At 44.6% G+C, this 11,528-nt stretch overlaps 1 protein-coding gene across 1 annotated transcript; it reads left to right on the forward strand.

The window, feature by feature from the left end:
* The first annotated feature begins 2,342 nt into the window (after positions 1-2,342).
* Positions 2,343-11,293, forward strand: LOC129688996 (60S ribosomal protein L29-like). Its single transcript, XM_055624076.1, has 2 exons — positions 2,343-2,471; positions 10,847-11,293. The coding sequence occupies exons 1-2, from the start codon at positions 2,343-2,345 to the stop codon at positions 11,291-11,293; spliced, it is 576 nt and encodes a 191-aa protein (XP_055480051.1).
* The last annotated feature ends 235 nt before the right edge of the window (positions 11,294-11,528 follow it).

Genomic DNA, 11,528 nt, shown 5'->3' on the forward strand with positions numbered 1-11,528 from the left:
ATATGTGCAGAAATTTGGTCTGACAAAGAACATTTCGAGAAAGAAAAATACAAAAACAGAATCTTGGCACAGACAACTCTCTTCTCTACCACTAGTAATCAGGCATGAGAGTTCCCTGATGCTGATGTGGGGGTGGGCCTGGGATTGGGGTGAAATTGTTACAGCATGTAGAACATCAGGAGATCCCCTGACTGTCTTGGAGGGCCTAGTAACCTCTGAAGTTCTGAGAACTGCCCGGCAGCCTGTTCTATGGTTCTGTTCCCAACCCTGCAACGTTGAGTGCATGAAGTCTTTTCTTGCTGTGGTCACTTGATCCAGGTCGGACCTCCAGACAGCGCTGATGTTCAATTCCTGTGGCCTCTTACATGAACATTCCACATAAACCTGAAAAACAAAAACAAAAACACAACATGTTCTTAAAGATCAGTGCATTCAGCAGAGGTTCACAACTCAGCCTTATGACTATGGACTGTGGAGGTTAAGTCCCAAGGCAGTCTCTTCCTCCCCCCTCCCTGCCACTGTGTGTGTGTGTATGTGTGTAAATTACATAATCACTTTCTGACTTTCTCAGCCTGTTGTAAGTACAATTAATAGTTACTAATAATTATCTTTTATTAATGCTGCTGTTAATCCTAAACAACTGTATAACCAAATCACCACACAGAGACTATGATTTATTTAATTAACCTAGAATACAATGCTGGGTAATAGTTAGTCTATCCTAAACCTCCAAGCCCTGATAGTTTCCTAACATTTAGATTTCCCACATTATACTTGCTTGTAGTGAAATCTTAGGTCCGGTTCATTCTCCAAGATCATTCCAAGATCTCTCCCCTGTTTCTGTTCTCCTCTCCTCTGCCCTTCTCTACTCCTCCTCTGCCTCCCACCTTCCTCTCCTCTGGCCCCTCCCTCTCTTCCTGCTTCCTTTTTGTTGCTCAACATTGTGGCTAGTTGCTTTATTTTGGCATGTTTACACAAAGTTGAGACAGGTGATGCTTAGAATAAGTATCACAATGCAATGTCCGATTGAAACCAGAGAGTGGGAGAGAGAAATCGGCATTTGAATGAACAAGGGTAAGGTGTATACATTTCAAAAGAACATTATACCAACATCAGCCTTTTACCTCTAATTCCTGAGGTAAAAGTCCTCTTCATTTTTTACTAACTCCATCCCTTTGGAATACACAAACAAATTTGCTCCATGAGGCCCATTTAGGGGTTTTTCCTCCAGCGTCAGGAGAAAACATTTGATCATTGCCACCTCCTGTGGTTTTCTCTGTAGACTCATGTAGGAGTTTAATATTCCAAGTTTTATTTTAGTAGATTAAGAGAAGGGAAATTAATTGCTTCTATTGTGTGCAGAGGTATGGCCTTTGGGAAGTAGATTAGATTAGGTCACTAAATCCTGGCGGCTTTAAAAGGGAAGTGAGAAAGACCATGTGGTAGTTTGAATGGGAAAGGCCTCCACAGGCTTATATTTGAATACTGGGTCATCAGTTAGTGGAACTATTCGGGAAGGATTAGGAGGTGTGGCCTTTTTGGGGTAGGTGTGTCACTGGGAGTGGGCTTTGAGGCTTTAAAAGCTCACACCATGCCCACTTAGTGCTCTCTGTCTTCAACTTGGGTAAGGATGTGAGCTCTCAGCTATTGGTCTGGGGCCATGCCTGCCTGCATGCTGCCATTCTCCCCACCATGGTGGTCATAGACTCACCCTCTAAAACTGTAAACTCCCAATAAACTGTTTCTTCTATAAGACTGAGCCTGGTGAGCCTCGGGATGGCAGACATTGAGGGCAGGGAGTGGTGCAGCAGCCAGTAGCTCACACAGAACCCACTCCCCAGACACCCTGCCTAGCTGCAACATCACCCTGACACTGGATGCCAACAGGAGGATAGCTGAGACAAGTTTTGGCAATGGTCTAGTATTTATGATGCTTCAGAGAGTGGGTCCATGGTACTGCTGCAGCTGGGGTCTGTGTTGATGTCTGTGGCCTGTTACCACTGAAGGCCATGCAGATGTCCGCAGTCTGTGCTACCACCTTGACCAGACCAATGACTTGTTGCAACGAATATCTGCATGCAAAGCTATCTGGGCAAGCAGGAAAAAAAAATGCTTTGTAACATACAGCAGTTTTCAATGCACTATGACAAAAGAATATTTGATGGAGAGGTGGGAAAGCTAGAGGAATGGAGCCTTGTGAGGAAGCAGTGGAGAGAGGCTTAATTGAAGAAGCACTGCAGTGACAGGTGTGGGAGAGGGCTGTGGTGGACAGGGGAACGTGTTGTTGCGCAGGGTCTACAGGTGGTGGGCAGCAGTTTGGAGCTTGCACTCCCCCCCCGAACATGCTGCCCAGCTGCATGATTGCCTGGGTTCTGAGCAATAACATGATGAAGATGAAGAACGGCTCATTTTCTGTATTGTACCTCCCTGAAAGACCTCCACGGTCTGTGCTGTCCCTGCGGGCCGCTCTGGTATCCCTGGTCTGCTGCTCCAGGTCGTGTTGATGCTGGAAGTTCATGTGGAGGCCCATGGTCTTACAGCAGCTGGAAGCCATGTTGATGTCCTTGGCCTGAGTTGCCACCAAAGGCCATACAGATGTCCTTGTTCTGGGCTACCAGCTGAGACCATCCAGGTATCTGTGAGCTCTCCATGGTCCTACTGCAGCTGGGGTCTGTGTTGATATCTGTGACCTGTTACCTCTGTGCTATTGCCAGAAACCATGTGTAAGTCTATGATCCATGCTCCTGCTGACTGTAAAGGGTTCAGAAACTACTTTTGCCATAGTATTGATGACTGAAGACTCACAGTTGAGAAAGAGGGACACAGAAGGCTTCTGTGACAACCCCTACCCAGCAATAGATAGGAAGCCATTGAAGAGAACTCTTAAAAAATGTGATGAGGATGCTGAAGTGTGGTTCTCCACAACTGATGGCTTCTGGCTGGGGTGTGGGTAGGGAAGAACTCTTTTCTTTAAGGAACTGGCTATCAGGAGTTTGATCACTCTCCAGTGAGTAATATGGGCCACACAGCTAGACTTTCTTGTTTTCTTTTTCTTCTTCTTTTTATTAGGACAGGGTGGTCCTGAGGTCAAGGGGCAGACCTGGGAGGACTGGGAAGGGAAAGTGATTGGGGTTCATGATGTAAAATTCCCAAATAACCAATAAAAAGTATTATAAAAAGAGTTGCCTTGGTCATGGTGCTTTTTTCATAGCCATTGAAAAGTGGCTAAGACAAATCACATAGATATATGCACCCTCAGTAGAACGTATATCATGATGGGAGGACGTAACACTTCCTATGCTTTGAGCCCAAATAAACTTTGCTTCTCTCTTAAGTAGCCAACATGAGTTGTGTTGTCGTAGTCAAAAGATGAATACTCTACAGTCGCCTTTATCCTCATCACTATCACCATGGCTATAGCTAGCAGTCCTTGTTTGTATGCAGCATGCCTTCCAGCTTTTATACCCAGCACACACCCAGGCACCTGGCAGTTCTATGATCTCTCCTTCTATACTAGGACACTCTGGGACTCGAGTCACAGCCCAGACAGAGGTGGAGTACACAGTCAAATTCAGGAGGGTGAAGAAAACAGACGTGAAAAGTGAGTCTCTGCAGAGGAACAAAGACCTGGCCTATGGTAGAAGGTTCATTAGATCCAGTCTCCATTGCTTATTGTTGTTGCTTCTTGGAGCAGCCATGCCTACCTCACTTCATTACTAGAGCCCGCATGTGCCCTATTTCCCCTTTTTGGGGGTCTTTGAACATGCTGTTTCCTGTGCATTGATCATCCTTCCTGCTCTCTCATCTCTCTGGCAGACATAAGGCCTGCTTAGATATTAGACATCACCTCCTCACTTAGAACTTTTGTAGTTTTAGAGAAACAGTCACACCATTTTCACCCATCCCATTATATCCTTCCTATTCTTCACTGTTTTGTTTGTTTGTTTGTTTAGACAGCATTTCTCTGTGTAGCCCTGGCTCTCCTGTAACTCACTAACTATGTAGACCAAATTGACCTTAAACTCACAGAGACATACCCGCCTCGGCCTCCCAACTGCTGCAATTAAAGGTGTCTTCAACTGCTGCCCAGCCTTACTCTTCATTATTTTTCTCCTACCACCTCTGCCTCCCTTGCCATTGTCTTACATTTTTTTTTATGTGTGTGTGTGGGCGGGGGAGGTTGTCTGACTTTAACCTGGACTGTGGCTTCCTGGCTTCCTTGTGGACTTACCCATCTTTGCAGCCCAGGCTAAGCTGTGCTTGAGAAATATGGACAACCTGTAACTGTTTGAATGAGAAAATGGATCTGTATGCAAACTAAGCTTTAACCCCCCCATACATACACACATGCACACACAGGGTGTGAGTCTTTCTTGGAGAAGACAAGGAATGGAAGGAGACAGTACTCAAGCTAGGGTGAGCCACACTTTCCTGTATTTATTCTTTGTTTCAATAAAATATTTGAAGTGTGGGGTATTTGTTGTGTGTGAAGGAAGCAGAGAGAGGGAAGATGACGAGGAGGACTATATGGCTCAGAGAAAAGAGAAGAAAAAGGCCCAATTTACTTTGGGGCCAACCAGCTCCTCAGGCTGATCTCATGGAGGCAGCAGCCAAGGGGTGTCTCTTAGGCTGGCTGGGAGAACACAGTGTCCACTCTGTCAGTTGCCTGGGTTACAGAGGCCCTTACACAGTCACCCACAGCACACTAACCTGTGACTTAATTAGATGCTGCACTTTGGAATTCTGTGCAAATGAGAAGGCTTTTCTTTTTCTAAAAATAAAATCTTTTTTTCTGCACATAAAATTGATGATGCCTGATCACTTGAAAAAAAATTCCCAATATCGAAAAACTGGGGAAAAGACAATAAATGGATGTTATCTGTTAACTTATGCAATGTATCAGAGCTTTCCCTGTGTGTTTGCATATGTTTATATTTTTAAATGTCTGCAGCACTGGCCTAACACAGATTCAGGCTCTGGCCATCTTATAACCTAAAACTCTACCACTGAGGTACATGCCAGCCAAAACTCCATACTTTTAAGTCTAGTGTTCAAGATCATCCTCCTATGTTTTTTGATTGTTTGTTTTTGTTTTTGTTTTTGAGACAGAGTTTTTCTGTGTAGCCTTGGATGTCCTAGACTCACTTTGTAGACCAGGCTAGCCTCATATTCACAGAGAATCACCTGCCTCTGCCCCCCTCCAAGTGCTAGGGTTACAGGAGTGTGCCACAGTGCCTGCCTCCCCCTATGCTTTCAAACCATCTTTCTAGCCCTGTGCCAAGAAGGAGCATCCATGACCCCATGCCTTCTCCCAGTTCCCTATCCTTGACAGCAGCCTCTGTCCAACTGCTAGCAGCAGGTGAGGGTTTCACAGCAGTCCTTCTCATAGCCAAGCAGTCAGGCTAGAGAACAGCCAAAACAAAGCTTACACTCCAAAGAGAGACGGGGAGGCAGGACTGAGGGTCTAGCAACACAGTTGGCTGGGCATTGTGGATTTTCAGGACGTTTTAGGATGATTTATGAGTTGAGTGGTGTGTTTACAGGGTGAGATGGCCTCCCTACCCCCCACCTTACCAAGTAATGATAAACATGATACGGCTATTAGGGAAATTCTTCCCATGATTCTTTGGAAAAGACCACACGGGAAGAGCTCAAAACCACAACGTAAATGTTATTATAGGGAAGTTAGGGCTTTCTGAGGACACAGCTGTCGTGGTCGAGTGTGGCAGTTGGGAACTGCTCAGACGCCAGCCTCTGATACAGAAGCCACTTCAGCTTAAAGGTTGTTTAGCCACAAAAAGGGCATTTGGAGTGTCATAAGACACAGAGCTGCAGTCTCCTTGGTGACCTCCAGTTTAACCCCTTACTCTCCCTCTTACAGCAGGCAATTTGCCCTCTTTCTGTGGAACCCTTGCTTCACTGAGTCTTAGCTATATTTATTGTGACGTCTCCCTTGAGGATGTTGGCCTCATCCATTTGACCCATGTCCGTCACAAAGCTTCACTCTGACGACTCATGCTGCTGTAGACAGTGGAGGAGTGATGGAATCATTACTGGATTTGCATGAATCTCTTAACTCTCATCAAAAGGAGCTTTTTTTTTTTCTTCAGCAGATGGCAGTTAATACTAAGACTCACAATCCGTCACAGTGGAGAGAAAGAAAATATGGAATGTACAGATCTAAATACAACGTCTATCACATTTTCTCCTCCTAAGGCTCAGGGATCATTGCAGCAGACTGGATGGAGCCAGAGGTGTTGGGCAACTACAAAGAAACAGTGTTTTCCCATCACTGCAGGGTAGTGACCCCTAAGAACTCACAGTGCTTGTGACAGCATGCACAGAACCTATGTGAGCTCAAGCCAGACAAAATCCCAGCATGGAGAAGAAAGGTGGCTCAATGTCCCGCCTCAGCTGAGTAGCTATTGATATTTGATAGTTGCTGGGGCAGAGAAAAATCAGTGTTCTTAGAATATGTATTCCTTGGTAGATCAACGAAGGTCCAGTGCAAGGCCAGATATCTAGAAGTATATGGATAGGACAAACTGGATTTAATTGGTGAGGAAGAAGAAGGAGAATAAAATACAAATAAGAATGAGAAGAGGAAGAAGAAGAGGAGGACGAGGAGGAGGCAAAGGAAGAAGGGGAAATCATCATAAAGTTAGGTAGGCAAGAAAAGGGAGGCAGGGTCTGGGAAGACTTGAGGGTGGTGAATACAACCGGAATATATTGTATGAAATTCTCGAAGAGCTAATAAAAATTAAGAAAAGAATAAATGTAATAGAATGACTTACCAGGTTTGGGGAACAGCAAAAACAGAAACCATCTCAGGGAGGCAGCCCAAGAGTATGGCCAAGAGCATGGATTCTGGGGCTGAACCCTGTAGCCCAAGAGTCACTTTGTGACTGGCTAACTGTGAAGCCAGTAAGGACTGTAAGGACTGTAAGAACTCATGAGGAGGGAACACGCATGGTAGACCTAGAAACATATGAGGCATGTCTTTAGTACTGTGCAAGTGCTGGCACTTATTACTGTTGGTGTTATCATCACAGATATAATTGCTTTATAGTTCTCTAGTCAACACCTGCCAAAACAGTGCGCAGGTGAGCTGCTACCTGCGGTGGGTGCGGGTGAAGCATCTTCACACACAGTCCATTTTACTTCTTTCTTAGCCCTGTGACATCCTGGCAATTATTATCCTATTTTACAGAGGAAAGTACAGTATCACAGAGAGCATATTACTTACTTGGTCAAGGACACCTCCCATGGCCTCTGCTTTTCCCTACCCACGTCAGAGGGCAGCAAGCCTCAGCAGGGGGTCCATGTGTTTTTTAGTAGACAGATGCCTGTGCCAGCAAACTCCTGACACAGAGAGGATGTACAGTGCGGTCATGCTGATGGGTGCATGAATGACAAGCATTTGGACCAAGGATAAATGCTTATGGAAGTCCTCAGAGCACAGGAGAGAGATTGTGGACACTGAGAAAACAGTTCTTGTTTTGTTTCTGCTCTGGCCACCAGGTTCCCATGCTAGCCTCTCTACACGTGACTCTTTTCTCTCTAACACAACAGCCTTGATGACAAGAGACTCCCAGAACCTAAAGAGGAAACTGTGGGAACCATGAAAGTGATGATATGGAGAACGTGGCAATACCCCAAATTTTCAGGTGACCTCTCAGAGGTTCTGGTAGGAGGGTACTAAGCTGCTGCCTTCCTACCACAGGCTGACCCATGTACTGCAGGCTTGGTCCTCAGTCCACTTAGAGATAGTGGAGCCTTCAAGGATGATAGCCTAGTAGAAGGAATTGGACTATGTCCTTGAGGGGATATTCTGAGATCTTGACCTCTCCTCTCTTTTTGCTTCCTGGCTACCAAGAGATGAGCAATCTCTTCTTCCATGTGCTTTCATCACAATGTTCATCACCACTTCCAAAGTGATGGTCCAGCCAACCATGGATGGAAACCTCTGAAAACTTCTCTCTGATTTAAGCTCATTGTTTACAGCATTTTGTCATAGTAACATTTCACTAAGAAACAGTCTTTCCTCAACTCCTTATATTGTTGTAGTTGCCTTAGCAAACAAATAAAACAATGAGCATTTTCCCAGTGAGTGTAGGATCATGCCTGTGCAGAAGTAGTCCCTTTTAAAATTCTGGTTAAGGTCAAGATTTGCAGAGGGCACAGAATGGACATGAATGGAGAAAATATCTCTTTAAAAAGTAGTCATGTTTCACTCCAAAAGAAGCTGAGCTGGATCCTGTGCTTGTTTTGCCACCGATAAGGACTACTCAACATTCTTCCAGGCAGAAAGCAGGACCCAAGAAAATGAATCTTCATCAGAGACTTTACAGTTGCTGGAACTCAATAAACAGGCTTCTCTGAAAGCCAGACCTCAGCCTTTCCCTTCTCAGGACGCTTTTGGCATCAAGGAGAGGGGCAAACTGGAAGGCTTCTGGCAGCCAGTGTAGAATGATCATTGAGACTGGAAAGCTGATTTCTAAGACCTGGCAAGGACTGTGAAGAGCCACATTAATAAACAGCAAGGCAGGTTGTAGAGTCTGGACTGTGCTAATTCCAACACGATCACCATGGCTTGAAGCCTTACTGTGTTTTTGTTTTCTTTGTAACTCCAAAGAAAGGTTATCCCAGTAGTAAGAAATAAGTATTAAGTTACTTGGTATTTTGCAGTTTGTTTTTGCTTAACCTCCAAAGATTAAAAATATGTCATTTTTTCTTCTAATGGATATTTATTTACTCCTGATTGTTTGATTCTCTCCTTGAGAAGTTTTGTCATGTGGCGGCTGCTGAAATTACCCACATTCTCCATGAAAATGACTAATTTATTTGGGGAAAATGTGTGTTGAGAAGGTGATTCACTCATGAGTGCCTTCTCCATGCCAAAGCAGGGTGGTTTATTTTGGCTTCTCCCAACTTACCCTGCATGATTTTGCACGTTTTAGAAAATGTGGCACACCAATCCTACCTAGATGGTGTTTTAAAACTTAGCAATTTGATACTAAGCCTGCACTCCCAAGCTTTAAGAGCACACTGATTTTTTTTGGCAGGTTTTTGAAACAAAAATTTGCAATGTATATATATAAATATGTATATATAAATATATATGTATACATAAATATATATATGTACTTATTTATAAGAACACTGTTCTTTACCATTGCTGTTACCGATGTGATTTAGAAGCACAGTGGGCAGGTAAGTGGAGGGGAACTGACACCCACCAATGGGTAATTAACCTAGCAATTAACATTTTTTTTTTTAATGTAAGTGATAAAGATGACCTAGGGAGCCTCAGGATTCAGAGTGAAAGACTCAGCCTAGCCTAGCCTCATGGGAGGAAAGCTTTGAAAAAACAAAAGTGATGGGGAATGAAGAGGTGAGAGTTATGTAGCTGATGAGAGAGGTCAGACTGAAAGGCATGGATGGGACACTGATGTGTATAAAGTTTATGTTCTCTAGAGCTGAGTTTCTATACAACATTTTCACACTAACAGATTTACTCTGCCCAGACTTTCTGTTTTGACTAGAAAATTTGGGAGGAGTACGCAGTGTTATGGTAGTACTGTACACAAGGACATGACACTGAACTTGCCCTGCCACTCATCCCTTCTCCAATGAAATTGCCTAATAAGGTTGCTGTGGACCAGTAAAATCACAGGCTGGAGTTCCGTTGGCGTTAGTGTTGTAGTTTGGATCCTGAATGCCCTACCCTCAAAGGCCCACGCATTAGGAGCTTGGTCCTCAGGGTGAAACTTGCAGAATATTGTAGATCTTTTTAAGCAGTGAGGCCAAGCAGGAGGCATTTGGGTTATTGGGGAACTGGCCTTGAGTGTAACTGTGGGACTCCAACCTTCTCCCTATTCTCTTCTGCTTCCTGGAAATGAGTGAGGTGAAGAGCATACTCCACAATGCCTACCCTTGCTACAGGCACAAAACAATAAGACCAATTCATCTCTTATGATACTTCCCTAACTTATGAGCCAAAAGAAACCATTTCTTTCAATGAGCTAATTATTCTGGCTTTGATATCACAATGATGGGAAGCTAACACAATCATTTAATACCTGGATATTTTAGCCTTGTACTAAGGCCTGTTCCTAGTTGAAGTAGCTGGGCCAAGGGTGGCAGCATACTCATAGTATGATACCCTTGCCTAGGTGTAAAAGAGATGTTGACTCCTTAGAATTCTGTTAGGTGCTCTTCTTAATAAGGGTGGCTGGTGGAAAGAAGAGAGCCAAGTCACATAAGCGGGGACAAGCTATGAGATAGTCTGTGTACACCCTTGGCAATCCTCATGAAAAATCACAGTGAGAGGTGTGATGAGATCTCCCAGGCTGCAAAGTGGCTTACGATACAACCTTGAGAGGAAACCATAGTCAACGGCATTCCAGAGTGTGTATGTCCATGGCTCATGTGGTGGTTGGAATGAGAATGGCCCCCACCGGCTCATATAGCTGAAGGCTTAGTCTTCAACTGGTGGAAGCATTTAGGAAGAATTAGGAGGAGTGGCCTTGTTGGAGGAAATGTGACACTGGGCGTGGGCTTTGGGATTTTGAAATCCCATGCCATTAGTGCCATTAATTGGTTAGCTCTCTGTCTCTGTCTCTCCCTCCTAGCCCTTTTCTCTTTCTCCACCTCAGGCCTGTGGATCAGATGTAACACTCTCAGCTACCATTCTAGTGACATGACTGCCTGCCTGTTGCCATGCCCCCCTCCATGATGGCAATGAACGCCATCAATCTGGAACTGTGAGACCCAAATTAGGTGCTTTCTTTTATGTTCTGCCTTGGTCATGGTATCTTGTTACAGCAATAAAAAAATAATGTAGACATTTGTGGGACTGGTTGTGTGTGGTGTGGTTCTTGATGGCATCAAGAAACCCCGGTCACAACGATACGAATCTCTTAAGGGGGTGGACCCCAAATTCTTGAGGAACATGCACTTTGCCAAGAAGCACAACAAGAAAGGCCTGAAGAAGATGCAAGCAAACAACGCAAAGGCAATGAGTGAGCGAGCAGAGGCCATCAAGGCCCTTGTGAAGCCTGCAGCTGTTAAACCCAAGATGCCAAAGGCCTCCAGCCACAAACTCAGCCGCCTGGCTTTCATTGCTCACCCCAAGCTTGGGAAGCAGATTCAAAGCTACATGGCTAAGGATCGTAGGCTTTGCAAATCAAAGCCCAAGGTTCAAACCAAGGCAGAGGCCACAGCTCCAGCAAAGGGCAAGGCTCCAGCTCAGGCTCCCAAAGGTGCCCAGGCTCCTGTGACGGCCCCGTAGGAAATGGTTCTACTAATGTGAAGACAGACGGACTGGTGTGACACACCCATCTACACACTATTTACAGATGACCAGTGTCCTATGCTGTTTTTACAAATAAACCTGAGGCAAGATCTGTTTAAAAAAAAAATAATGTAGACAGCCTTCAATGGGCAGAATCTACATATTACTTGCTTTTGTATGCCTGGAGGTTATGAGTGAGGTCAATTTGCTTTCATTCATTTAAAAATTACAT

This window comes from Psammomys obesus, unplaced genomic scaffold (genome assembly GCF_907164565.1).
Source record: "Psammomys obesus unplaced genomic scaffold, mPsaObe1.curated_primary_1811, whole genome shotgun sequence".
Lineage (NCBI taxonomy): Eukaryota > Metazoa > Chordata > Mammalia > Rodentia > Muridae > Psammomys > Psammomys obesus.

What these genes read in the sequence shown, in the direction of transcription:
- LOC129688996 (XM_055624076.1), top strand. Translation starts at nt 2,343, where the DNA reads ATGCTGCCCAGCTGCATGATTGCCTGGGTTCTGAGCAATAACATGATG. An exon ending in TGTCCCTGCGGGCCGCTCTG is followed by an intron (nt 2,472 to 10,846) that starts GTATCCCTGGTC and finishes AAAATAATGTAG; the next exon opens with ACATTTGTGGGACTGGTTGT.